Source organism: Lutra lutra, chromosome 17 (assembly GCF_902655055.1).
Source record: "Lutra lutra chromosome 17, mLutLut1.2, whole genome shotgun sequence".
NCBI lineage: Eukaryota > Metazoa > Chordata > Mammalia > Carnivora > Mustelidae > Lutra > Lutra lutra.
In genome coordinates, this window is record NC_062294.1 from 41,125,676 (window position 1) to 41,153,539 (window position 27,864).

At 51.0% G+C, this 27,864-nt stretch overlaps 2 protein-coding genes and 1 long non-coding RNA gene across 10 annotated transcripts in view; 2 read left to right on the forward strand and 1 right to left on the reverse strand.

Moving 5' to 3' along the window:
- Positions 1–5,269, forward strand: part of TDRD12 (tudor domain containing 12) — a 66,921-nt gene extending 61,652 nt beyond the window's left edge. For 4 of the 7 annotated variants that reach the window (XM_047711098.1, XM_047711096.1, XM_047711095.1 and 1 more), the window contains 6 exons: positions 576–685; positions 2,336–2,396; positions 2,489–2,602; positions 2,687–2,840; positions 2,925–2,991; positions 3,410–5,269. In XM_047711098.1, coding sequence (XP_047567054.1) covers positions 576–685; positions 2,336–2,396; positions 2,489–2,602; positions 2,687–2,840; positions 2,925–2,991; positions 3,410–3,501 — 598 coding nt within the window. In that variant the 3' untranslated portion in view covers positions 3,502–5,269. Of the gene's footprint in view, positions 1–575; positions 686–2,335; positions 2,397–2,488; positions 2,666–2,686; positions 2,841–2,924; positions 2,992–3,409 lie in introns of those variants that run through there. The other 3 variants (XR_007123867.1, XM_047711100.1, XM_047711101.1) reach the window with 3 other exon arrangements.
- A 27-nt stretch (positions 5,270–5,296) lies between these two features.
- On the forward strand, positions 5,297–20,571 carry LOC125089157 (uncharacterized). Its single transcript, XR_007123868.1, has 3 exons — positions 5,297–5,393; positions 5,448–5,722; positions 20,562–20,571. It is a non-coding gene; the product is annotated as an uncharacterized LOC125089157 (long non-coding RNA).
- On the reverse strand, positions 5,843–25,147 carry SLC7A9 (solute carrier family 7 member 9). Of its 2 annotated transcripts, none has more exons than XM_047711103.1 (13): positions 25,031–25,147; positions 24,276–24,394; positions 22,218–22,365; positions 21,706–21,948; positions 21,376–21,501; positions 21,023–21,122; positions 20,266–20,310; positions 19,715–19,838; positions 18,286–18,389; positions 12,187–12,283; positions 11,066–11,215; positions 7,809–7,983; positions 5,843–6,016 (listed from the first exon to the last, which is right to left on the reverse strand). In XM_047711103.1, the coding sequence occupies exons 2-13, from the start codon at positions 24,369–24,371 to the stop codon at positions 5,952–5,954; spliced, it is 1,473 nt and encodes a 490-aa protein (XP_047567059.1). In that variant the 5' UTR covers positions 24,372–24,394; positions 25,031–25,147; the 3' UTR covers positions 5,843–5,951. The 2 variants fall into 2 exon arrangements, with proteins under 2 accessions (XP_047567059.1, XP_047567060.1); XM_047711104.1 differs by lacking the exon at positions 25,031–25,147 and adding an exon at positions 24,873–25,010.
- Between the last annotated feature and the right edge of the window lie 2,717 nt (positions 25,148–27,864).

Sequence of the window (27,864 nt, forward strand, 5' to 3'; positions counted from 1 at the left end):
CAAAAAAAATTTTTTTTTAATTTTTAAAGCGTGCAGCAACCCTCTAAGTACGGATACGGAGTGATCTGTCTCTATTGTTACGTGTAATTGAAGGAGCAGAGAAGTGAGTGGAGTAGGTTCCGGGGTGTTTAAATGGTGCCTGTGTGTGTTTTCGACACAGATGGCATTGTGTGCTTCTTTGTGCAAAGAATGTTTCTAGAAGGGGGTGTTTCAGGGAGGAGGAAACTAGGAACTTGGGCAGGGGCACAGAGATGCCTTTACTTCTCCCCTTTTATCCATTTCTAAGTGGGTCACAGGGCTGGTTATTCTCGAAGTTAAAGGATTTGAAAGGGAACTTTTTTGGTAAACGAGTTAATGTACTTACCAGCCTGCCTGTATCGATGATCTGCTCTACGAGGGACGCAGCAGTGAGCAGAGTGGGTGGCCCTGCCTGGCCTCCAGGAGCAGAGTTGTGACCCCAGGTCCCGTCTGACGGTTGCTGCCTGCCTTCCTCCTCTTGGTGGGCGGGCCCCCTAGAGAGTCCGAGATTGCTTTCCCTTGGACTCGGGAGTTAACCTTCACCTCTTCCTGTCCAGCGCTCCTTCTCCAGCAGAAGATGCTGCTCGTTTGCAGAGCCCACAGCGAGAGGACAGCGGCTCAGAAAGAGGGGCTGACTCCGAGACGAAGCCAGAAAACCAAAAGCATGGTTGGTGATTGAGTACATGGCTCACTTAGGGCCTTCGGCTTAGGTCATGATCTCAGGGTTCTGGGGTCGAGCCCCTTGTCAGGGCTCCCTGGTAAGCAGGGAGTCTGCTTCTCCCTCTTCCTCTGTCCCTCCGCCCTGCTTATGCTCTCTCTCTCTCTCTCTCAAGTGAATTTTTTTAAAAAATCTTTAAAAAAAAACATGGCTTGGGATGCTTGGGCGGCTCGGTGGGTTAAGCATCTGCCTTCAGCTCAGGTCATGATCCCAGAATCCTAGATCGAGCCCCGCATCATGCTTCCTGCTCAGTGGGGAGCCTGCTTCTCCCTCTCCTTTGTCAGAGCCTGTTTTTTATAATCCCTCTCCCCCTGCTGCTCCCCCTGCTTGTGCTTGCTCTCTCTTTTTCTCTGACAAATCTTTTTTAGAAAGTGGCTCACTTAAAATCATGAAAGCTTGGAAGTTTTCCAGTGTTGAGGCTTTCTACTTTCAGATGAATACTATAGAAAGGGACATAAACTGGTATCTATTTTTGACAATTCTGCTTCCAATGTTTTTTTGTTTTTGTTTTAGATTTTATTCATTTATTTGACAGAGAGAGATCACAAGTAGGCAGAGAGGCAGGCAGAGAGAGAGAGAGAGAAGGAAGCAGGCTCCCTGCTGAGCAGAGAGCCCGATTCGGGGCTCGATCCCAGGCTCCTGAGATCATGACCTGAGCCGAAGGCAGAGGCTCAACCCACCAAGCCACCCAGGCGCCCCTCCAATGTTTTTTTAATAGCTTTCCCCGTTTAGTTAATTGTAATGTTCGTGCAGGGAAGCACACACAGCCCGTCCCAGTTACTGACGTGTGTACCCATGGCCACTGACTGCACCCAGCTGAGGCAGCTGGACATTCCCACAGCCCAGGCCTCTCCTGCCCGCATCTTCCCCTCCTGAAACCCTTCCCCGTGACCAGTCGTGATGTCCACCGCCATCAGTTCGGATGGTTCTGCTGAGTCAGAAGCCCAGGGTGGACGCTCTGGGGGCCTCTCCCCCTCGGCGTTGTCTGTGAGATTCATGCAGGATTCCAAGGAGTGGTGGTTCCTTCTGTACCTTCTCCCCGTTGAGCGCTGTCCTGTGATAAGAACCCACCACAGGTTATCTGTCTGTTCACCTGTTGGTGGACACTGAGGCTGTTTGCAGCTTTTGACTGTGATTAAAGCTGCCATGAACATTCTTGCTGCATCTTCAGATGGAAGATTCGGGGGTTTTAGACCAAGCAGTTCAAATGGCGTTTTTTTTGTGGAGGGGGAAGCGTCGTGTTCAGCACTGGTTCCTTGTGTGGACTGGCGACCAGATGCCTTCCCCTCTGGTGGGCTGTCTCCGGGCCTCGTGGGTGAAGGTGGCCGCTGGCGGTGATGCCCCCCCGTTTCAGAGTAACTTTAATTACCTGATGGTTTAACTATAGTATTTGTCAGAGCCTGTTTTTTATAATTCTACTAAATGTGGTGCATGTTAATCTTTTCTAATTATTCTTTGCAAGTGGATATGTGGAAATTGACACTCTTTGTAAGCTGTTCCTTGGCTAAAAGTTATGTCGAGTGCAAGAGGTACAGATAGGTGCGTGGAGTATATGGTCACGTATAAGTAACTTACTGGCACGTTTGACTCTCTGCCCAGAAACTTTACCTGAAAACACGAGCAATTCTTCCCTTCCCAGAACCACAGAGCCTCTGAAAAGGTACATCCCCCCCATGGCCGAGGTTGGCTTCCCTCCACGCCCAGTGAGTGAGTGAATCGTGTGCCCATGTAAGCCATTGTCTTCTCTCCTAGCTTCCACCCACAGATAAAGTGGTTCCAGAAAGATGATGTGGTCATCCTGAAGATAAGGATACGGAATGTAAAAGATTACAAATGTAAATATTTCCAGGATAGAGTTGTTTTCAGGTAGGTTTGTGTATGTCTTTTAGAGTGAAATCGGAAATCACTTTGAACACGGTAAAAGACTGGCCTTTCTTCCTGTACACCTAGTGGCTGGGCAGGAGAGAAGTTTTACTTGGCCGACATGGAGCTGCAGGCCAGCGTAGTAAAAGATGCCTGCACATGCACGATCGTGAATGAGGAGCCTGTGATCACTCTTGCAAAAGAGACCAGGGGACCTTGGTGTGGCTTACTCAAACAGAAAGTGAGTGGAAATGAACCGTGACTAGTCTTCAATGGCCTAAGCATGACTTACTCTGTATTAAATGCCACCTGTACTTTTGAACAGAATCCTAATGTGGCTTTTGATTTCGATCACTGGGAAGACTGTGAAGAGGACAGCCAGCTCCCCCAGGGTAAGATGGGGCGCACCCACCTCCTGGGGAGTCACAAGTGCTGAAGGCCATGTTTGAGGACTGCGGCCCTCATGGCAACGGGTCGTTACCGTGAAGCCCTTAGGAATTGGTGTTCTCCTTGTGGTCAGTCTTGGTGCTAAATGTTCTGGTTCAAGGAGGCATCAACTTTTAATTATAAGCAACCTTCTTATAACACCTTTACAGATTTTCTTCCCAGGACGTAATTAATTTCCAAGCAGGCATTTTACCTGCTCATTTCTTGCCTAAAGTAACAAAAATAGGAAGTCGCAAAATAGAGCTCTAGAAGCCATGGGACTTTTTCTGCATTGGCCAAAATAATGGCAGGGTTCAGGGGTGGGGGCTATGTGCTAATTAGTCTGTAGTGAACAGATATTTCAGTAATATCAAACTCTTACAGTTGTGAATTCTAAAAACCTGCCGTGCACGGTGGCAGAGGTGGCTGAGAGCAGCGGTCAGTCGTCGGAGGATGACGGAAGTGAGAGCGAATGAGCACGAGTCAGATCCGGAAGGTGGCCTGAACCGCACGCGGACAGATGGACACGCCGTGTGGCTGGGCGCTCAGGAAACAGCAGTTACAGCCAGACCTGCCTTTGACTCAAGGATAAATTCTGACCAGGTGTCCTCCTATGGCACTGGGATTGGTACTGGTGAGAGATGGGCTGCGGGGACTCTGGGGGTGGGCGCTGGTCTGACCCGGGCCCACCGTCCACCTGCACCCTCAGGCCCGCACAGCCTCTCACGTGGAGCCTGTTCCAGCACACTGATCCTGAGTGACGGGGGAGCATGGTGTGCCATTTGGGGGATGAACCGTCCTTCCCAAAGCTAGTCTGTTCACTTCTTCACGGAGACCCAGTTGGTACCTTGCCCAAACCCTCGTGTTGTGCATATAAATTGAGGTTTCCGGCCTACAATCTCATGCTTTCCACCCTAAGCTGGTTGGGTTCCACAGAATGATCTATGGACCTGTACTTGATGCCATCTGAGGAGCCTGGTAGCAACCCACGGGTAGACCAGGGGTGAAGGTAAAGCTACAGCTTCTGGAGACCTGCCTGGCCCAGCACAGTCCTGGGCACACAGGAAGAAGGTTTCTCTTTGGTGGAAATGGAAGAGGATGCGTGGGGTGCCTGGAGGTGACCCTCAGAACAGCTGGGTGTGGGGAGCCCTTGCACCGCTCACAATGCTGTCCAGTCAGGAGGGCCCTGAGCCGGACTTGCCGTGTTAGCTGGCAGAGTTGCAGAAGGGAGTGAAATGTCAACCCTGAGTTTTCAGTAGGAGTCGGCAGCTTTGCCCGGAGGCGGGAAAGAACAGTGAGCCAATGAGACCATTGTGACTGCCCCCAAGACTTTATTATTATCCATCACAAAACACAGATGTCCCAGTAGATAAGCCACCACTTGAACAAAAGGTATACTGTCACCAGGATGTCCTGTGAGCAGGTTGGGATCACACTCTGACTCTCAGTTTCCTCATCTGTAAAATAAGACTTTCTGCTCGCTGCATGGCCTTGCCCTGCTCTAGGGGCTGCCCCTGGGTTTTGCCGGGTAGCGGCACCTCGAGGGAGGCCAGCCCTGGGCCACGGGCGGCTGCCGCCAGGACTCGCAGGGGCTGCTTGGCGGGTGTCAGATTGGCACACGAAGTATCGGGGTGATTGTCCTTTTTCTGGGCTAAATCGAGCAGGCTCTTCAGAGGTCGGAAGTCTCCCCGTCTTTGCTGGCAAAGGTTTGACTCCGCGGAGCTCTTGTCCTCAGCAGGTGTTGCTTTCTGTGGGTAGAGATTTTGCTCCCTCTGGGGGAGGCCTCTAGATGGGTGGCCAGGCCTGAGTGGCCCAGGCTTGCCTCGTGATTGCTGGCTGCCTGCCAGGGACACTCACTTATGTTCACTCTTTTGTAAAACAGCAAATAATAAGGGCAAGCAGTAGAGCTGCATAAATCGGGGCAGGGGTTCTGCTTCTTGAAACAGCCAGATGGGAATCGTGTAGGGAGCTGGGCAAGATGTTTAAATCTTGATTTCTTTGTTTCAGACATTTAAATTTACCATTTGAAGTTCTGAATAACATTTTGTAGGACATAGTGACTTGTGAGATGTAAACAATTACCAATTTTTTTGTTCCATTCATACATATTGACTTCATGTTTGGGGAAAATTCCTGAAATGCAAAGTAGAAGTACTGTTGTCCCTATGCTTCTAGAATTGCTCACATAGGCAGACCTGGGATGAAGGTTTTCTGTAGTATGTCAATAAAATTTCAGTGTCTTCACAGAAATGCCATTTCACTTTTTTTTAGACTGTATTTTCCCTGCCTGCCGAACGTAAAACAGAATTGTATTTATTACCACCCTTTCTGGTTTGACCGGAGTGCCAATGAAGGCGGGGGAGGGAGTGTGGGGGGGCCTGTGAGGCCAACCACTGACTGTGGCTCCTGTCGCGGGGACCAGGCTGTGGATGGTTCTGGATGGTCAGCTGTGCAGTGGGGGTCTTGGCATGCAGCCTGGGGCAGACCTGCCTCGTACATCCCAGGTAAAATACGGGGGGCTCAGTATTTTGGGGGGGGCAGTAGGCCATAAAACACTGGCACTTCAGTATGTTAAAAATCCACTTCAATTAAAGCAAAAGTTTTACCTATTTTATATAAAATACTTCTATACCGTATGGTCACTGAGTTTAAAGAATGCCTTTTATTTAAGTAGGTGCGATGGACCTACTGCCCCCAGTGCGGGCAGCAGTCCACCCAGCCCGGCTGCCACATCTCCGTCCGCCAGCTGTAGCAGACGCCTGTCCCTTCTCTCTGGAACCCCTACCTGGGGAACTGAGCATGTCTACAAATAACATCTGAATACATTTTTTTCTTAAGGAAAAACATCAGGAAGAAACAGCAACAAACATGGCTTACAAAAATAAATTCACGGCGGCTTGGCCTTGGCTGCGGGAGGCCGATTTTATTACTCTGGAGCCTCCTCCGGGGGCACAACTTCCATCAGCATCTGGAGCTGCATGGTGACCGGCTCTGCGGGAAAAGCCGACCGGAAAGTGCGGTTAGAGAGCCGGAATGAAGAGCTGGCATCGCCTGGCGTCTCGGGGAGCAGTGGTATTGCTCCTGCCCTGTCGGGCTGTGTCCTCTGTCAGAGCCCGCTCAGGGGACACGGGCTGGAGGCAGAGCCACGCTGGGAGCCTCAGGGGCTCTCCGGAGTGAAGTTCTTTCCCAGGAAAGCATGAGGAGCCTGCTCACTGTTTTAACTGCAGCCAAGCAATGTATTCTGGGGAAGACACGCACGACTCACTTCTGTGTCCGTATGTCGCCACCACTGACAGAGAGTTGAATATTTAGTTGGAAAGCACTGAGCCTGCATCTTGCTTAAAAGTTAGACTGTTTGTTCTTTTCACCTCCTTAATTCCAGCTTCTAGCCAGTTCTCGTAGGGAGCAGCTTGGCTCAGTTTTCTAAAGTTTTCTAAAGCTGAGAAATTGAGACCTACTTTGTTACCCTGGTAAGTCATTCTGGCCAGATTGTCAATATGATCAGATCTAAGCTCATGGTCAGAGGCAGGGGGAAGTGGCTGTTCTGCCAGCACTAAATGTACTTTCCTTTCTACAGCAGTGTGCCCGCTCTCCTCTCTCCACCTAGGCCTTCCATCAGAGTATGAGGCGGTTGGGCGGTGGGGAGAGCTCTTTCAGGAAAGGAGAAAGTCCCTGGTGGAAATAAGAAAGCCCTGTCGGTGTGGTTCCACTCGGCTAACCAGCATGAAACCGGCTCTCTCTTGCTTATGGTAACGCTGCTGTCAGGTTTCACGGGTGAGGAATGCAGGCCACGCTGGGATCTGAACAGGCCAGGCCAGAGAAAGGCCTTTCCCATCCCTGCTGGCTCAGTCTAAACAAAGTCTCAGGGTTAAGCTCACCACCTTCCACCTAGGTGTTTGCTCTTTTGTACCTGAGGGGTGTGTGTGTGTGTGTGTGTGTATGAATCCCAGAGGAGTGCTGCAGGGATGCGTGTACTCCCTGCTCTCCATTCAGACAAGCTGAAGGAGAAGGGGCAGGTGTTGAATTACATTTACTCCATGAACGCTGGGTGGCTGCTGTGTAGATCCGGAGGGAAAGTGTGCAGCCCAGTTCCTGCCTTGTAGAAACAGTACGGGGAGAAGGAGACTGAGAAATGGGTCTTCAGGTATTGGATCACTGATGGCCTTGGTCCCCAACAGCTATGGGGTGCTGGTAGCGCACCGTGGTTGAATCTGTAGCGCGGGATACAGCACCGTGAACATCCCTGCGCTGTGCTGAGACCCCTTGATTGAAAGTGGCTAATGTCGAACTTCTAACTCATAATGGCTTGCAGTAGCGAGCAGCCAGGATTGCTGAGTGGTGAGCAAGAGCTAGGGCTTTGGCACAGGAAGGCTCGGACCCTCACCCCAACCCTGTCCTGGGTGGGGTGTCTCTGGGATGCTGCTGGGCCTCTGAGGAGTCTGCGTATCAGGCAGGAGAGGCTGGTGCTCTGGGTTGGACGCACAGCCGTGTGAACCCACTCATCAGTACTGAACCACACACTTGAAAATCATTAGGATGGTCAATTTCATGTTATGTGTATCGTACAGTGATGAAAAGGAAAAGCAGATGGTGATTTCCCTTCCTACTTGTTTACAGTAATTGATGGAAACAAAGGCAGAGACCCCAGCTGGACCCCAGAGGTGCCCCACGGAGAAGGTGAGGTCTGCCAGCCACATGAGCTCCCGCGACAGGGGGCGACGGTTGCGGGTTGCGGTGCCCGTCTGCGCTGCGCTGAGAGAACAGCCCCTCTGCCGGTACTTACTCGAGATTCTCTGAGCCCATCCAAACTTATAGTGGACAAGGAGGAAGTAAAATATCAGGCCGCTCAGTATAAATAATACACAGTAGAGATACTCCAGCGCAGGCTCGCTGATGATCGGGGCCACGACCAGAAACGCGGATACGATGGTCACCAGGATGGGGATGACAATGGGCACCTGCAAAGAACACAGTGTCATGACCTGGCCACGCGCGTTCACGGTCTCCCTGAAAATGTTCATCCCAGACAAAACACTGCAACGGAACGTATGTCAGGAACGCCATGTGCCGGTCCTCCAGTTCCAGGAGTTTTAAAGAAATTTCGCCAGTTTGTTTCACCTGGCTACTTTTTTTTTTCTTTGCCCTGGGATAGAAAGGAAATGTCAGCCACCGTGTCTCTGCCTACCTGTGATCTCTGTCAAATAAGTAAATAAAGGGGCGCCTGGGTGGCTCAGTGGGTTAAAGCCTCTGCCTTTGGCTCGGGTCATGGTCCCAGGGTCCTGGGATCGAGCCCCGCATCGGGCTCTCTGCTCAGCAGGGAGCCTGCTTCCTCCTCTCTCTCTGCCTGCCTCTCTGCCTGCTTGTGATCTGTCAAATAAAAAATCTTAAAAAAAAAACTAATAAGCAAAACCAAAAAAACTCTAATATGCATTCTACCAAGAAAATGTTAACCAGGAAGATATTCTGATTTGTTTCCCTGTTGGAGTCTTTATATAGCAGGTCTTCTATGAGATGGTCTCTTGCATAGGTGTGTGTGTGTGTGTATACTTATTTTGGATATATCTTTTGGGATCTATAAATGCTATTTTTGTTCTGAGAGTTGCCATTATAAATAGTAAATATCACACCTTACTCTCCTCTTTTTCACATCCTGTCTATTATCAGTACTAGAATTAGCTAGGGATTCTTCTCTTTCCTCCTTGCGTCTGATTGTAGCCTAGGGCAGTTTCCTTGGCCTACTTTCCTGAACCGGCACACTTTCATATGCTTTCTCTTCCATTGCTGTCGTATGATCCTGTCAGTGCTTGGTGTCTGCACCCGTGTGGTGTCCCCTTTATCTCCCATCATCTAGTCCGGTTCTATGGTTGTGTATTCACCGTGCACAACCCTGACTTTGGTTTCCCAAGCTTGATCTCTAGGTGATTCCTCCTGAAGGTCCCTGTAACCATCCATGCCTTGAGGTGTTTCATACCGATAACTTTTTTTTTTTTAAGATTTTATTTATTTATCTGAAACAGAGATCACAAGTATGCAGAGAGGCAGGCATAGAGAGAGGAGAAAGCAGGCTCCCCGCCGAGCAGAGAGCCCGATGTGGGCCTCGATCCCAGGACCCTGAGATCACGACCTGAGCCAAAGGCAGAAGCCTAACCCACTGAGCCACCCAGGCGCCCCGGATAACTTTGTTTTTAAGATTTATCTGTTAAGAGCGGGGAGAGAGGGAGAACACACGAGGTATGGGGAGAGGGAGAGAGAGAATAGCCAGCAGACTCCCTGCTGAGCACAGAGCCTGACACAGGGTTCGATCTCACAACCCTGAGACCATGACGTGAGCTGAAACCAAGAGCTCAGCTGACTGAGTCCCCTGGCGCCCCTTGGTCACTTTATTTTTTGAGGCCAATTTGGCTTATATTTTCTGTCTCTGAATACCACAGATACATGCTCCCCTGTCTCAGGGTATGAAGTGTTGCTGATGAGAATCCCAATCCCTATGTTCATTTCTTTCCTTTATGAGAGAATTGGGGTTGGCGGAGGGCACAAAAGGAGGAGAGGATACCCAAAGCCTGGTCTTTTACAGCTCTATAATTTAATCAGAATATACTTCCCTGTCGCCCCTCTAGTTCAGATTCTTCAGGGATGCCATATGCCTTCTGGTATGTGGTTCTGGTCCCCTCCTTTCATGGTCCCCTCCCACTCTCTCACCTGCCTCGGAAATACTTCTTCGATTACAGTTCTGAAGAATTCTACTGCCTTGAGAGGCCTGGGGGGGGGGGCGGGCCTCGGTTGAGTGGTCAACTCTCGATTTCAGCTCAGGTAATGATCTCGGGGTCCTGGGATTGAGCCCCATATTGGGCTCCTCACTCACTGGGGAGTTTGCTTGAGGGTTCTCTCTCCTCTCCCCGCTCCCCTGCTCATTCTCATTCTTTCTCCCCGCACCTCCTCAAATAAATAAATTTTTTTTTAAAGATTTATTTATTTGACAGAGATCACAAGCAGGCAGAGAGGCAGGTAGAGAGAGAGAGGAGGAAGCAGGCTCCCCGCTGAGCAGAGAGCCCGATGCGGGGCTCGATCCCAGGACCCTGAGATCATGACCTGAGCCGAAGGCAGCGGCTTAACCCACTGAGCCACCCAGGCGCCCCTCAAATAAATAAATCTTAAAAAAAAAAAAATTCTGTTGCTTTTTTCTTCGGAACCTCCAATTATACATGTGTTAGAACCTTCTTTCCCTATCTTCGTTATTTTCCCTCAAATCTGTTTTGCTTGAGAGGTTTTGTGCAGATGAAAAATCTGTTCTACTAGCATGATTTTGGCTGCCCGATGCCCTATTTGAAGTGGAACTGCCAAACTCCATGTCCCAGCTGACTCTGGGGACGTGGTGACAGTCAAGCTACAGTGCCAAAAAGGCCACTAGGCACATTTCTGAAATGAAATCCTAAAGCTAAAGGCATTATCCTGTTCTTGTCCTATTTACTTAAGCCCTCAGCCTTCCTACCTTGTTCTTGTATCTTCATTTGTTGTAAAAATTCAGTAGTACAGTTAACAAAGCAAAGCAAAAGCCTCTAACCCAAGCAAAACAAAATGAATTCTTACATGGCATGTAGAACCCTTCCAGCTGTGCAGGGAGGTGGCAGGGAACCCCAGTTTGCAGATACAGATTATTAGTGGTTGCCCGCACAGGAATGGGTCTGGGGCCAGAATTCAGGAGCAAGCTCCCCTCTAAACTGTGATGTTCAAGTGAAGAGTAGCGTCAGGTTGGAAATAGAAAGCGTGCCCCTAGATTTTCAGGTAGTTACTTTTAATCCATTTCAAAAAATCAAAGCCACTTGGGGTGCCTGGGTGGCTCAGGTTGAAGCCTCTGCCTTCGGCTCAGGTCATGATCCCAGGGTCCTGGGATTGAGCCCCGCATCGGGCTCTCTGCTCGGCAGGGAGCCTGCTTCCCTCTCTCTCTGCCTGCCTCTCTGCCTACTTGTGATCTCTGTCAAATAAATAAAAATCTTTAAAAAAAAAAAAAGCCACTTGTGATATTTGGGGCACAAAACCTACCTTGATAGGCCTTTCCAGGTCTTTCTTTGTAAACCTCATCACCACCAATCCCAGAATTGTCAGGCCATAAAACAGCCACGCGGCAAAACTGAAGTAATTGACCAGTGAGTTTATGTCACCAGGGATGATATAAATCGTCGCTATGATACCCTAGTGGAAGGAAGAGTGAATTTTTAGGTCACTAGTACATAAAAACAGGATTCCTGTCCCCTCACAGGAGACAAGCCACAGTGCTTCCTGTGGATGAACATGTCAGCGTGAAAGAAACCTCTGCATCCTGGTACAGCTGGGGTTAAGTCAGGCTTTGGCTGTGGTGCATGTTCTCCCTGAAGCCTGATGGAAGGATTTGGGAAATCTGTGACCCTTGAAGGTTGCCATTTCAAGCGGGGGAGAAAACAAAATTCGCATGTAGATCGCACCTGCTTTCTGACGGTGTTTCTGCCAGAGTCGTCAGGGGAAGGGGCCTGGGCTTTGCTGCCACACCCAGCCGGGCTCAGCCTGGTGTGGACCTGCCTTAGCTGCGCAGCCTGGGCCTTGTCTCAGGAGGCCTCTCCTCGTCTTCGAAGGGAGTAGGCTGGTGGAGGGCAGTGCTTTTCCTTTGCGGGTGGAAGGAGCCAGGCCCCGAGGCTGGGCTTGGGTGGGCCATAGGTGCCAGGCACAGTTGCACACAACCAAGGACTGTCCCCCACTGAGAAACTCCAACTGGAGGATGTCAGAGGGCCTTGACTGTGCAAGGACGCCATGACGTCTCAATTATGGGGTCGTAAGGAGAAGCACCTACCAGCAGCCACCTCATAAATGCCTTATTCCCTCTCCGGGTCAGCTGCTGGTGTCTGTACAGTTTGTTACCAGGGATGCAGACATACAGACAGATGGACATGCACTAGTGCAGAAGTTAGAAGGCTGGAAGAGTCAAACAGTGATTTCCATGGACAAATTCAGAAAAAGGAGCAGACACGCTGGGCGACGTTTGACTTGTTACAGGCTTTCTGACCTACCTATTCCATGTCAAGGAGCGGGGGAGACTGGGCCACGTGAAAACCATGGGGCTTAGCGATACCGAGTTCCTTTGGGGCCCCTCTGCCTTTAAGGGGGTGTCTGCTGGCAGGATTCATACTTACATAAAAGATGATGGCAGGGGCTGGAGTCAGGCGCTTGACGCTGATGTAGGAGAGCACTTTGAGCATATGGCCTTCCCGGCCCGCCACGTACACAAGTCTGAAAAAGCAGTAATGGAGCCCGGGTGGATGGACGCGCAGGCTGTTGTACCATCACTGGGCGTCACTACCAAAGCCGCAGAGAGACGGACTGAATTGGAACCTGGCGTCTTCAATGGGAGGTGAGTGAATTCTGGGGACGTGAGTGAGGGGGTTAAACGCCCCCGAGAGCAGTGCATCCCGGTGCCGCGGGTCACCTACATAGGCGAGAGCAGGGGGCTGGCTTGGGGTTTGCTGGGGGGGGGTACTTTCAGGAGGAGACACCTACTCTGTGTCCTCGAAGTTATGCTCTCTCATAAGAGAACAACCAGAGCAGGGCCAGCAGACCCCCCTGCTTGGAGCCACTGACAGAGGCAAACACAGAGGCGCCTGGCACCTTCCTAAATCCACGCTGCACAGAATTTCCACATTAAAAAAACCCCACAAGATGAATTAGGGGTGGGTCAGCAGATGCAAACAAATGGCTTAGTCCTCCGACCCCCACTCCCAAGAACTCCTGGTGATTCAGTAATCTGAAAGACTGTGTTTAAAATGTTAAAGAAAGGAAAAAGAGGGGGAAACAATTTTTTAAAAATTACCATAATTTAATAATATAATCAACTGTTAAACTAGGTTCATAAAATACATAGAAACTAGATCCAAGAGGAGCACCTGGGTGGCTCAGTCAGTTGGGTGTCTGGCTCATAATTTCAGCTCAGGTCATGATCTCAGTCAGGGTCATGAGATCAAGGCCCACGTCAGGCTCCGTGCTCAGCATGGAGTGTGCTTGGGTTTCTCTCTCCCTCTCCCTCTGCCTCTCTCCCACTCGCACTCTGTCTCTCAATAAATAAAATCATAAAAAAAAAAAAAAAAAAACAAAACCCAACTAGATCTGAGTTTTGAAGGGTAAAGAAATAGAAAATGTAGACAGGAAATTGGGAGAAGAAACAGGAAGAAGCCTGAATATGTTGAATGGGGTAAGACAAACTTGAAGAGTAGAGAGCTTTCAGGAACTGGAAAAACAGCTTTCACATTAAACCCAGATTGAGATAAAAACATACCCAGATACAAACATTAGGGTGAAGGGAAAAAAATTTAAATTTCCAATTTAAAAGTTTAACTACAAAATTTGGACAACCAGAACCACAGCAGACATGGCATGAGACTATTTTCAAAGCGACGAGGAACACCGGTTTTCAGATTCCAGTGCTCCATAGCTCAACTGTCATTCAGGACTCCTGGCAAAATAAATACATTTGTAGGTGAACATTAACTGCAACATTTTCTGTTCTCCGATCCTCACTGGACACTATTACTTCTACTCTGACAGAAAGAAAGAACTTAAACACAGAAGGAGTTGATTGAAGAAGCAATGTTAAGGGAACAGCAGTAAAACACGCTGGCATGGATGTAAGTACATACATTTTTAATTCTTGTCATGATGAACTTTTTCTTGGAGGGGTGGGTTTATAGACCAGGGGTAGCTGGTCTTTTGGACCATGCCAAAGGGGGAGCCCTTGCAGGAGAGGGAGGAGAATGGAGATGCTGATAGACTCTGTTAGGGATTCGAGTTAAATTTGAAGGGTAATTGCTAAAAGCCACATCAGCAGAAAAAAGAAAGGACATTTGATGGATAATAAATCAGGAAAAGATTTTTCAAAAGCAGGGGCACCTGGATGGCTCAGTGGGTTAAGCCTCTGCCTTCGGCTCAGGTCATGATCCCAGGGTCCTGGGATCGAGCCCCGCATCGGGCTCTCTGCTCAGCAGGAAGCCTGCTTCCTCCTCTCTCTCTACCTGCCTCTCTGCCTACTTGTGATCTCTGTCAAATAAATAAATAAAATCTTTGGGGAAGGAAAAGAAAAGATTTTTCAAAAGCCAAGAAAACATACTATGTTGGAAATAAATCCCACTGTAAAGGCAATCACATCAACTGTGATCAGCTGCAGCTCACCAGGGCCAGAGACAACCTGGGAGCTGCTGAAAGAGACATAAGCCAAAGCCCCATGATGCCGAGGGTGGGAGACACAAGGGTGCGATGGGTTACCTGAAGCAGCAGCCTGGAGCCTGCGGAGTCCTCAAGAGCAATATGGGACAAAACAGAATTTAAGGCAAAACGAGTCCTCACTGAAAACAGAAGCCATCTACTGAGAACAAGAGCCCTTGAAACACAGAAGGCCAAACTTGACAAATCCACCGAGAGCAGAAGATTTGAACAGTCAAGGCACAAGCTTGATGACTGATGTAAAAATCAAGAATGTGAACATAATACACCTTATTTTCAAGACCCATTTATAGAAACCGCAGTAAAGCCACAAGAGAGAAGCTGTGACGCTTCTAAAGAAGTGAGATCATAAAGATCCCACACTCTGACTACAATACGATAAAACCAAAAGTCAGGAAGACAAAAGCCAAAAGGGCTCGTCTATTTAAAACTACATATTTGAGGGGCACTTGGGTGGCTCAGATAGTTACGCGTCTGCCTTTGGCTTAGGTCACAATCTCTGGGTCCTGGGACGGAGCCCCATGTGGGGCTCCCAGCTTAGTGGGGAGTCTGCTTCTCCCTCTCCCTCTCTCCCTGCTTGTGTTCTCTCTCTCAAATGAATAAAATCTTTAAAAAAAATACAAAATTCGAACTTTGAAAACGACATAAACATGGCAACTAGTTCCCAGAACAAGCCAGTGAAACTAGAAGGAAAGGAATCACTAAATGGAGAGACTCCAGGTGGTGCTGGGACCTCATGCTTTAAACCCCTCTGCGCTCGCAAATCAAATGTATGGCAAGTCCATGGGCTCAGAAAGCAAGCGGGACTTTTGGGACTGGACACAGTCATTCGGAATGTGGCTAGAGGGCTGAGCAGGCAAAGAGGAGTGGAGCAGTGGTTCTTCCACCTATTCAACCTAAAGGGATTTGGGAAGCGTCCCTACACATGGTGATAGCAAAAGCACGGGGCCCACCGGGAAGCAGAGTGAAGTCCGCATGCTGGGCGTAATGGTTGCATTAAAACCAGGAGGAGAAAGGACAGACTATCAATCAAATCTGGACAACAGAATAGAGGGTTGAGGGGGAAAAGTGAGATTTATGCCTCATACCAAAATGTATTCCAGACTGATCAAAGAGCTCAAGTAAAATGCCAGAAGAAAACACAGGTGAGTATTCTTGAAAGGAGGAATGTTTGTCTGCGTGACAAAGAAAACGCAGCAGGAAGCAAAAATCTTGGATGTGACCCCACAAAAATTCTATCTAACATAAAGTTATGATTCTGGCCAATCCCAAGCTGCACAGGTACAGAACTATACAGAATTAATTCAGAATGGATCATAAACCTAAGTGTGAGAGCTACACCTATTTAAAAAAAACTTCTAGGGTAAAAGAGAAAATCTTTGTGACCTTGGGCTGCACAAAGCCTCATAGATATGACAACAAAAGCATTACATTATGAAGAAAAAATAAACTGAGCTTTGTCAAAGTTAAAAACATGCATGTTTCAAAAACGCCAGTAAGAGATGAGAAGACAAGCCACAGACTGAGAGAAAATATGTGCAAGTCAGATACCTGACAAAGGACTTGTATCCATAATATATAAAGAATTCTTACAACTCAATAAGATGACAAACAGCTCAATTTATAAAGTGAACAAAAGATTTGAATAGATATTTCATCAGAAGATGTATGAATGGCTAATCAGCACATGAAAGGACGCTGAGTGTCACCAGTCACTAGGGGAATGCAGTTAAAACCACAATGACACGACTAATAGCCACTAGAAAGATGTGGAGAAACTAGAATGCTCAGGAATGGCTTATGGAAATTAAAATGGAACAACCACTTAGAAAACAGTATAGCAGTCTCTGCTCATATAGCAGTTACTATATGAGCCAGCAACCAAGCCCCACTTCTAGGAAGCTACCTAAGACAAACACATATGTGCACACAAACACATGTGTCAACGTTCATAGCAGCATTGTTCGTCATAGCCCAGAAGGAATGCGAGCCTCCACCAACTGGTGAAAGGAGAAACAGAACATGGTATATCCGTGTCAGGGAAGACAATTCAGCAGTTACAAGGAATGAGCAGGCATGTGCTATGACACGGACGAACCTAACAAATAATAAGCTACGTAAAAAAGGCCAGATGCAACTGACACAGAGCATCATTCCATTTAAATCCAATGTCCAGAAAAAGCAAAGTTACAGACACAGGAGGAAGTCAGTGGTAGTCTAGGGCTGGAGCGGGGGTGAACCGCAGTTGGGTGGCAGTGAACCCACTGATAGAAAGGATGGAAATGTTCTAGAATTGGACTGTGAGGACATTTGCACAGCTTTATAAGTTTACTTAAATCATCGAACTGTATAATTGCCAAGTGAGTTTTATGGTATTTAAACCTCAGTAGAGCTACTGAAATTGTGTTTTACCAGAAACTGAAATTTAAATACTCTATAATAGTGCAAAAGATATGAAAAAAAAATTTTTTTATTGGAGAGTGAGTGCAAGAGAGAGCATGAGCCAGGGGGAGGGAGAGAGAGAAGCAGACTCTCCCTGCTGAGCAGGGAGCTGACTCAGGGCTTGATCCCAGGACATCAAGACCAAGACCTGAGCCGAAGGCAGATGCTCAACCAACTGAGCCAACCAGGTGCCGCAAAAATATGAGATATTTTGGGCTGCATCTGACAAAAGGTATGCAAGAGTCATATACTGAAACTACTCCAAATATTTTTGAAAAAAATTGAGATCTAAATAAAGGGAAAGGGTCCTTGCCCTTAGATTAGAATATTCGATACAACTGAAATGGCAGCCCTGTCCGGACTGACGTGCAGGTTCAATACAGCCCTGATCAGCATCTCTGAAGGCCTCGCTGTAGTAACTGACAAGCAGATTCTAAAATTCATCTAGAAAGGCAAAGGACCCAGAATAGCAGAACACTTCTGAAGAAGGGGAGTTGCTGGACAAGCAGTCTGTGCTTTGGCACAGCTTCAGAAGAATGAGTTTGTGGTCTATGGCATGCCAGTGTGAAATCCTCAACAATTCCACTCTCAGAAATTGATCCATTCAGAACCCCGGACAACTGGGCAAAGACGTGTTCCAGAATGTTCCCTGTGGCAGTGTTGATGAAAACAAGCCCCCCCTCAGCCCACGAGCTGAGGTTATGTGAAATTGTGCTACATCGTCAAATGGAATCCAACATAGCTGCTAACGGTGCCTAGGGCAAGATGGTCTGACAGCTGTGGGGCTGGTGAGCTACACCTGTTTGTGTGAGTAACGTTTGAGAGGACCAGAACCACAGCTGTGTGCTGTTGTGCTACAGGGACAGCTGGGTGTGATAGACTTCCATGGCCTGAAAGCATAAAATGTTACTCTCTGATCTCGATAATGTATTCACAGGAGAAGATGTTCAAGAACTATCCATATGGGACAAACAGGACAAGGTGAAAAGTACCACCGGTGTGCCTGTCACCTTGTGTCCCCAAGCTCGACCCTGTGCTGAAGTTGGTGGCGCTGCTCCCTCCTGAGGAGTGTAGAGGCTTGCTTCCGTGGGGCCACCATGCCCGGCACTAGTGTGCAAGCTCAGCCACGCTTTTTTTTTTTTTTTTAAGATTTTATTTATTTATTTGACAGAGAGATATCACAAGTAGACGGAGAGGAAGGCAGAGAGAGAGATTGAGGGAAGCAGGCTTCTCGCTGAGCAGAGAGCCCGATGCGAGCCCGATGCGGGACTTGATCCCAGGACCCTGAGATCATGACCTGAGCCGAAGGCAGCGGCCTAACCCACTGAGCCACCCAGGCGCCCCTCAGCCACGCTTTTTGCTCCCTTTCCAGGACTCTGGGTTTTCTTTCTTTCCTTTTTTTTTTTTTTAAGTTTTTAGTCAAATTCCAGTTAGACTTTAGGTTTTCTTTATGCCGTGACATGTTAGCCTGGCAGTACCCTAAGGACTTTCGCCCTAAGTCTTGTCTTCCTCAAGTGTGGGATGGGCTCTGCTGCCCTCTGTCCACCCTCCTACCCGGAGTGAGTGCGGGGGTCCCCTACCTGCCCGCCGTGAAGCAGGTCCCATTGGCGGCACCTATGGTGGAAAAGCCCACGAAGAGTGGCACCACCCAAGAGGCCGGATAGAGAACACGGTCGCCAAATGTCTGCAGAGAGAAGCAGAGAAGTCCTGAGGGTTTTGCAAGGCCTGCAGGAGCCGTGGGTCCCAGGGAAGCTGCTGGCCCTGCCTGGGGGCTAGGCCCCCACTCCTGGGGGACACGGCGTCTGACTCCCCTCCCGGAAAGGAGGAAGTAGACAACCCCGCAGGAGGAAAACAACTTAGCCTTTCTCCCCGTGGTGCAGGAGAGCGGACCATACTGACTCCATCCTTGGCCCTCCATCTCGTTCGTGTTTGCTGGATGGCCTCTCTTAGGGCCTTGGGGATTAATATCCATACCTCAGAAATGCCTGCCAAGGTGGAGATGCAGGGAGGCTTGTTTTGGCCTCCCAGGATTCTGTTAGAACATAGTCTTTCCCCTTCCTGGTGCACAGGTGGTGCCACAAGATTTAACTGAAGGTTGGCTGTCCGAGGGGTGCTGCTAGCCCTTTGCTGTCACCATGGTGTCCTTCTGCGTACCACCTCACTCCATGACATCTCGGGACTAAGGTCCAGACTTTGGGGAGGATAACTGCACTGAGCCTAGATCAACCTGCGCCTGATCTCTCATCCAGAGGTTACCCTGAACAGAACCACATATGAACTCTAGGAGTCAGTGCTTCATTTTTGTCTCCAAGTGCCTTCTCAGTTTGAGGGATGCTTTATTGTCCCTCCCCGACCTTCTAACACAGAGTAACAGAATCTCCTCTCCACCCCTCCCTGTCCTAATTTTTCATCATTTCAATGTCCTTCCAACACCCCAGCCTCTTGCTTCCTTGACCCCCTTACTCAGACAGACGTTGCTCTCCCTGCACCTTAACCACCTGTCCTCCTGGTCAGTGATCTCGTCGTGACCAAGACATTTCTCCCTGCTCCTCATCCCTGTCGCCTGTCTGCAGTTCCTGTCCTGTCCCACCCCAGCTCCACAAGGCCCCCAGCACGTGGACCTCCCACCTTTCCTGCTGACCCTCATCCCCACCCCCTTGTCACTGAGACCCTCCTTGCCCAGCTTAATTTCCCCAGTTATTACAATTCCCTCCTTTGACCCCTCCCGGACCTTTCTCATCCGGCCTCTGCGTCTGTCAAAACCCCACCCTCGTGCAATCCCGCCCCGCTCCACCTGCATTCCGAGCCAGCACCAGGCCACACACCCAACTGGAAGGCCACCTACTGGTGGCCTTTCTCCTCAGGTGGGTCTTTGTCTCAGCCCTAAACTGCTCACTCTGCCCGAGTCCTAGACGATTACTTCCCTCATCCCCTAAGGGCACCTCAGCTTGGGCATGTGTGAATTCCCACAGACCCCAGCAGCCTCCTGCCCAGACTCCAGGGACTCACCACGGCCACCGCCTGTGACTGCAGGAGCTCGGTGGGCGTCATCACAGTGAAGTAGGAAACATTCATGAGAATGTAGCAGCCTGTCACCAGCGGGATCCCGATGATGATGGCCAAGGGCAGGTTTCTGGGAGGGGCAGGGACTCAGGGTCAGACTGGAGCACCCCATGAGAGCCTCGCAAGTCTGTTGGTTCTGTCCTGTCCTTTCTGCCTGCCTGCTCACCCGGCCAGCCCTCCACCTCTCCCTGTGGTGGGCTGGGGGTCCCAGCTGTCACAGCAGGGGCTGTGGGATGTGACACTGTCTGACGAGAAAGAACCCTCCAGCTCTCAGACTCCAGGGCGGTGAGGCTGAAAGGTTCGTAAAGCAAAAATCAACCCGAGATCAAGTTGGAGTCCATCCAACCTCCCAGTGACTTTTCCACTGCCCGAAGCAAAAGCAAACTCTAATGAGCGTGCGGAAACCATTCACAGCCTGGAAGGGGGTCTGTTTTTGCATGGGGAAGAGAAACATGCTTGCCACCCCCACTGTCTCCCATGTAACTCGGCTTTCTTACCTGAAAGGGTTTCTAAGTTCTTCTGTGATGTAATTGAGTTGATTCCTAGGTAAAGAAAAGTAACATGAGTCAGTGACCTAACTTGGACCTTCTTTGCTTAGATCGTGAAACACACCATAAAGGCTGGCCTCATTTCAGACTCTCCACCACAGAGAAAATTCTCCGGCGGGAAATCCAGGTAATTGCTTTCAGAGAAAGCCCTAGTGATGATGGGGCTCCCAAGGGTCTGTGGGTCTGTCAGTGAGAAGTCCTTGCCCTCTGTGGGAACTGTGGGAATTTGCCAAAATTATCAGGAGTAATGAGTCCCCAGGCTGCTTTGAAAAACTGGAATGTTCGCTGTCTGAAAGGAGAATGAAAGCTGTTTCTCATGAGGGGAAGACCAGTGTCACAGAGGGTCACTTCTTCCTTGTATTTCCAAAGCTGAAATGTAAAGGCTGCAGAACACTCTCGCCGTGTCGAGTGCCTTGGCAGCCCTGACGGCCTCCCGTTCCTCGGAGCCTGTGTCTGATGACGCTTCTGGCCCAGGCTCACCACCACCTGCCCTCGGGCCACTCTGTGGGGCTGGGGAAGGGGCAGGGGTTTTGGTGTCTGTGGGGTCCAAGGAGAACAGAAGGGGGGTGCGGGTGCTAAACAAAAGACGAGGTGAACGTTAGGGTCCCCCCACATCCCAGAGGGAAGGATCCTTGCTCTCCTTGGTTTCAGTCTAGTAGCCTGGGGCACCCCGACCAGATGTGTGTGACATCTCAGAGGGCCTTACCATCCATCGTACGCCCAGAGTCCATTATAAAATGCCAGACTGATGGCTCCCACAGATAGTTTAGCGCCCTCAAAAGAATTCTCAAAATTCCTTGTATTTCCTGTAATTAAGCCAAACAGTGAATCGAGGGTGTCAGAGGACCAGACTGGGGCCCTGTCTCATCTCCCTGCAACAGAAGGGCATGCTCTGTGACTTCAGGTTATCACACAAATTCTGGAAAGCAGGAAAACCACAGCTGCTTTCTGCTGAACTCCTGCCGGGCTTCCAGTGAGATAGGCCTGGGAGCATGGCCTTGAGAGGACAAGGCTGTGTCGGCGGTACCCGCCCCCACTCCCACCTCCGGCTGCGGTCACCTTGGGCCAGGAGGACCAGGCCGCTGATGATGATGACGGCCACAATCACCAGCTTGGCTGCCGTGAACACGTTCTGGACGTAGCTCCCCAGCCGCACACTCAGTGAGTTCACTGTGGTGATGAGCACTGGAACGAGCCAGAGCGGGGGGGGGCACATGGTACGCCCCTGGGCCCAGCATCCCCTCCTTCCCCAGGAGCCCGAGCCTGCCCTCTCCACCGCCTCATGCCTCGAGCATGCCCGCACTGCGGAAGTGGCCGGGCCCCTCTCCCCACGTCACCCCCTCAGGTCTTTCGTGCCCACCACCCGGAGTGTCACACGCAGGGACTTACAGATGGCAGCGGCAGCCAGGCACTTCACAACAACCTCGGGGGGCTTGCAGCCTGAGTAGAAGGGCGCACAGACATACTCGGAGAAGCTGAGGCAGATGATGGCAAAGGATGTGGGCTTGATGACGAACAGGCTGGTCCAGGAAAAGAGGTAGGCGGGGATGGGCCCGAAGGCCTCCATCAGGTAAGGGTACTCGCCCCCGGACTTGGTGATCATTGTACCAAGCTCTGCAAAGCACAGGGCCCCTGGAACACAGAGGAAGGGACCCCCACAGCCCCCGGTAAAGTGCTGCCCTGGTCCAAGGGAGCCCCCTCCCCTCTGGGGCCGTGCCCACAGGGCCACCATGGCTCTCTCACCAGACCGCCCTAAGTCTGCGCAGCCCAATCTACACTAGTGGCCCACTGGTGTTGAAAGGGACCCCAGCAACGACCAGGCCAGGGCACAGAGGGTGCCCACACAGCCTGTCCCTACCTACCACCGGGAGAGCTCACCAGGAAGGGGCGTTCCTCATTACCCAGTGTTGCAAGGACGCCACAGGCTGCCCAGATGATGAGACAGGGCCCCACAGCATTCGTGTTGCTGAGCACAGACTTGGGGGAGATGAAGATCCCAGAGCCGATGATGGTGCCCACGATGATGCAGATGCCGCTGAGCAGGCCCACCTGCGGTGTGGGGGAGGGAGAGGCGTTCACCTGCACAGCCCTCCCCCAGCCCCCCCCCCCCGGGTGCGACCAGTGTGGCGGCACCTCCAGCCAGTGCTGCTGTGACAACACTGTTCTGTGACACAACACTGTCCCGGGACAACACCCAGCTTGGCTCACTTCCAGTCCATTCACCCTCCCACAGCCTCTTGAGCTGGGTATGCCCTCGCCACCCCCATTTGACAGAGGAGAACACGAAGGCACAGAAAGGTCACATGCAGGCACACCCAGCTCAAGTTCCATGCTCCCGACCTCTACCCTGACTACACTTGACAAAGCGACCCAGAAGGTTTTAAAGGAAGGCTCTGGTCTGGGCCAGGGGCCTCCCGGGGAGCAGAGGTGGGGGCCAGGGGAGAAACCAAGGCTTCCCGGGACCGGAACATTCCGGGGCCATGAACTTTCTCTGATGGCATTTTGCAGGGTGTGAGCTTCCTACCAACAGGCCCCAGCTCAGACCCAGACCATACAGCTCCATTCCTAGTACACTTAGGAACAGACAAAACTAACTCACAGGAAAGGAAACTGAGGGCCAGGGGGGCCTGACTGGGAAGCAGCAAGAGGGAATTTTCTCAGGTGATCTGTTTGTCAAAATTCATCAAACTGAACACTGAAGATCTGGATGTGAATTATATAGGAGTTAAGGAAAAAAAAAACTTTTTTAAAGGGAGATGTGTGACTCGGACCCCTACTTCCTATGTCAGCCCTCAGCAGCCACCAGGCCCAAATCTGGAGTCTGAAGTGAACATACATGCTCACCTGTCTGGACAGAGGCTGCACTCAGGGTTAGAGCCCAGTTAGCAAAGAAGACCTCAGCTGTGGCTTGCTGACAAGGGTTCACACGCAACTGGAGAAGGCCCCGGGAACAGGGTCAGGTCCCATTCTGGCTTCAGGGCTGGGGTGCACCAGTGGGACAGTCTTGGCTTTTCTCCTCTAATAGCCCATTTGGCTGGCCAGCCTGGGAGCCCTCTAAGAATCCTCCCTCCCACTGAGATCCACAGTTACCCAGAAGCTGTCCGGGTTTAGAGATGAGTTGAGGACACACCTTGGGGTCAGCTCTTTGCTTTTCAGGGGGCAGCCACACTCATTAGCCAACTTGTAGGGAGCCCAGACCCCAGGCCAACCAAGTCAAGCCGCGCCATCCCCCAAGTCCCTCCTCCATCCCCTCTGTAGCCAGGCATGGGAGCTCTTGGAGGCTCTGCCCAGAGCTCAGCACACTCGTGGGGCCCTCAAAGCCATCCTGAGCCTGTTCGGACTCTCCCTTCTCATCCTGTGAGCTCGAGTCTGTCTCTCCACGCCCGTCCGCCTGCATGGAGCTCCATTCTGTCTACATTCCCTGGCCTCCAAAGCTCCCCTACAGCCCCACTGCTAGCCCTGAGGGACGCGGGCCACCTCTGGGGTGTGGGCACCTTCAAGTCCAGCCGCTACTACACTCCCTCTCAGAGCAATCACCCATGTCACACCTGTGTCACACTCACGGCCCCTGCCAGACTCCCTTAAGAGGAATGAGTCTCCCGTCACTGAAGGAATGAATACAAGGTACATAGAGGGGCAGACACTTGGTGAAGACACTACAGAGGCAACTCCAACATCAGGAGGTCCTCTCTGGCCATCCCTGACCAGGCCATGGGTCTGAGCCAACACCAACCCTTCCAGGCACTCGCCCGGTACGCAGAAGCACACACGCGTTAACCTCGCAGCAGAATGCTGAAGTCACTGGCAGGGAGCAGAGAGGGGAGTCCCAGGAATTGTTTGCTTGCCCAGAATTTTGTTTGCTTTGAGATGCAAACAGATCAGAGATTCGCGGGGTCTTCACTGGCACTGCTGCTTACCGCATTGACCTGGGAAGGGCCAGGGCTGAGGGATGGCCTTACCTCCTTCTGGAGACTTGTGGTCTTGTGTTCCTTACTCTGAATACTCTGGACGGACCTCTCATCCTCTCTCCTGTTTCTCAGGCTTGTCTCCTCCATGCCCTCCCGCCAGTTCTAGGAGGCTGCAAGAAGATTAGGGGCCTTGGCTCAGCGCCCGCTACGGGAGGCCGAGCGCAGATGCGGGCTCAACCAGGCCTCTCCCTGCTGACCCTCCTGGCCCGTGGGGCCCTACTCCAAAAGCAGCGTCTTAGCTGCTGTTTCCGCAATGTGCCCTTGTCAACCCCGTAGGGATGATCTGTTCAGTCCTGAGGCTAAGAACCTGCTTGACCCCCGCAGATTCTGCCACGTGGGCAAGGGGGCCCCTGTGCATTTTCCTGGTGGCCCGCCAGCCCCTAGGGGGACCCACTGTCAGCTCCTGCTCACCAGCAATGACACACCCCAAAATCATTCTACCTCCAACTCCCCCCCCCCGACGCCCAAAAGTAAAAAAAAAAAGTATTTTTAAACATCCTGGAATATCCTTAGTAGAATCAAGTCCAAGGAAGGAATGCTTTCCCCATGACCACCTCCCCAGATGAAGGTGCCTGTCATGGGACAGACCCATAGCAGGGATGCTTCTGCAGCTGGGAGATGCTGGGGACACTCGGCTCCAGGCTGAGCTGGTTGCTGCTCATTTCCCGGACCGTTTCTCTAAATAAGGTCCTTCTCAGGCCCTGGCCAGGAGGGTGCAGAGCCTTCCCATCGCCCTTCAGCCTTACCTGCCTCTTGCTCTTATGGAGTCCGGGGAGCTGCCAGTGCCGCCTGCGTCTGTGCGTCTGCACGTCTGCACGGCTACTCGGCTGCACCCAGGAATGGCCATGTCTTGTGCCCAGCAGCGGAGGAAGCCAGAAGGTACAGAGGTCAACAAAGGTAATTATTAAACACTTTTTTTTTCTTTTCTTCTTTTTTTTTTTTTTTAGCAATGAAGCTTGGATCCTGTGCACACAAAGGGGAGGGCCAGGCAAGCTAATTTCTATGTACAAATGTTTGTGTGTTGTTCATCATTGTTTTTCCCTTAACCAGATACCCCCACATCGGCTACATCTTGGGAGGGGAACTCCTCCTAAAAACTGGCATCAGAGGGGATAAACTTTGGAACCAGCTCCTTTATTGCCTTAATAGGCTAGATTTATAGCCCCAGGCATGCTGTGTAAGGAGCAACTGCTGTTCGGGGAACTGGCTAGTAGTCAGGGCGGTGTCTTTGTTCCTCCTAGCTCTGGTCAAGCCCGCAGGAGAGTGGGCAAGTCTTTCCTGCTCCCCTTGGGCAGTGACTGGGTTCCAGCACCATTGCACAGGCAGAAGGGTTTGGCAACTCACGGCCCCTGGTCTGAGGCCTTGTGCAGCTCCCGGTTCCCAGTGCACCTGCAGCTCCCAGCCGGGGACAGTCATTTGGTGGTGCTGCTGTTCCCAGAGCCCACTCTGCGCTCACCTGACTGTGGAGCAGAAAACGGGTCGCACACTCTCCCTTTCCTGATGGGGAAACTGAGGCCCCAGTGATAAAAGGCCACAGAGCTCCAGCTCCCCAACCCAGAGCTTCAGACGTGCCTGGAGGGTCTGAGGACAGACCCACCCTCCACAGGAAGGCTGACTCAGGTGGCGGCTCTAATCCCTGTCTCAGATAAATTCTTTTTCCGGCTGGAGAATCCCCGGCCAGGAGCATCGTCCTGTTATCAAAATCAGCCTCTGGTTGTTTCACAGTGAGGTCAATCTGACAGCATCTCAGAGATCCCAAAGAGAGCAAAGGTCGCAGGAAAGAGTCAGCCAAGCCACGGGTGGTGGCACCGAGGGCACTTAGGACTTCTCAGGGTTGTCGTGGAGGACGTGAGGACCCTGTCTCACAGTCATTGCTCCCCTGCCCATCATGCCCAGTGCTCTGGGCACAGTGCTCCCCTGTGGGCTCATTCCCCCCTCTGCCAGCAGGAGGCTAGAGCCTCCCACGCTCCCACGGGCAGGGCGGCTGGCAGTCCCAGACAGGTTTGTTTGTGTCATTGCTAGTCTTTGCTAATACAGCAGCGCTCAAACGGTCGTTGCCAGCGCCTCTGTGTCTGCAAAACACCGCAGAACCCTCCCCGGGTCAAAGTTGCCTCCCAAGGGCCGCAGGTCTAACAGAAATCATGTGAGGAGTGGAGTTGGGAGGTGGGTGGGAGGGTGTCACCAGGAGCCAACCCTGTGACTGCAGGTGACCCAGCCTGTTCCCAGGCATCCAGATCCAAATCTGTTAAGTATCTGTAAGTGAGCCTAGCACCTGCGCACCCGCCTCCTGCAACACTAGGGTTCATAGAAAGTTAGCCTTACGCTTCCATGGACTCTCTGGTCTCCTGGGGCCTGTGCCAAGTGCTGAGCTTGGAACATCTGGGCCTGGGCTCCTTTGTTAAGGGTCAGAAATACACTTCTGTGAATTTGGGGTCCCTGGTGCGCACTTCCTTTCATGAAGCTCTTGCTCCTTTTTGTTTTTCCCTGGCAGAGTAAGTGTTCAGCCACTTCGCATAATTTCGCCCTGGGGGTGGGGTGGGGTGGGGGTGGGGTGGGGTGGGGGTGGGGTGGGGGTGGGGATAATCAGGCTTTCACAGCCCCACCCCTCACCCCCACTGTGGGTAGAACTTTGGCTCCTTAGGCCTCCAGCCCACCCACCACCGGGCTGGGTTTTGTTTTTTTAATCATTTTTTAAAATTTATTTTCAGCATAACAGTATTCATTGTTTTTGCACCACACCCAGTGCTCCATGCAATCCGTGCCCTCTCCAATACCCACCACCTGGATCCCCCCAACCCACCCCCACCCCCCCACCCCGGGGCTGAAGTTTTGCCCCACAGAGGCCTGTTCCCCCTCACCCTCTCAGAGCGCACTTCCTGGCAAGATGGAGATTTTTTTCATACCACTCCCTTAGTTCCTAAGTTTCAGCTAAAGCTCTTGACCCTCACTTTCAACTTTGCTTTTTCCCATTGCAAAGGTGCCTGCAACTTTGCATGAACACCATCTGCACCCCAGGGTCTCTATCTGGTACACATTTGGGTCGCTTCTCCTATGATGGTTTCTACAGAGGTGCTGGGCCAGACCGAGTGAATCTGTTTCTCCCCAGACTCTTGCTAACCTGTCCTCTGGTTCACCTTCCTCCTCAGGGGTTAGGGTCAAACCCTCACAGAGATGCTGTACCTGCCTTTACCACTCAAACATGTTCCAGACGTGCCTTCGAGTTGCCAAACTTCCTTCACTTCCTAAATTCATGTATTCTTATATTCCTTCCTGCTGCAGCCGGTAACGGTTCAGAGCCTTTGGGGAACCACAAAGACCATATAGCCCGGTGCTCACCTATTACCTGATTTGGGGCAGAAGAACTTGTAAAGAGTCAGTGGAATGGGCAGAATTTTTCAATGTCAAGGATTTAGTTTCACCATAAAACAATTAACACAGGAATTTGCTCACTCCTTTAAACACTAACTCCCCGTTTGCCCCCTCGCCCCAGATCCTACTTTCAGTCTCTGAATTTGACTGAGGACATCATGTCAGTGGAGACACGCAAGATTCGTCCTCATGTGCTGGAGACACGTTACAC

Coding starts and splice junctions, on each gene's coding strand:
- SLC7A9 (XM_047711103.1), bottom strand. CDS start 24,371: ATGGAGGAGACAAGCCTGAGAAACAGGAGAGAGGATGAGAGGTCCGTC. Junction 21,123..21,375: donor CCTGGTCCTCCTGGCCCAAG/GTGACCGCAGCC, acceptor GCTTAATTACAG/GAAATACAAGGAATTTTGAG. Junction 19,839..20,265: donor GAACTTAGAAACCCTTTCAG/GTAAGAAAGCCG, acceptor TGCCCCTCCCAG/AAACCTGCCCTTGGCCATCA.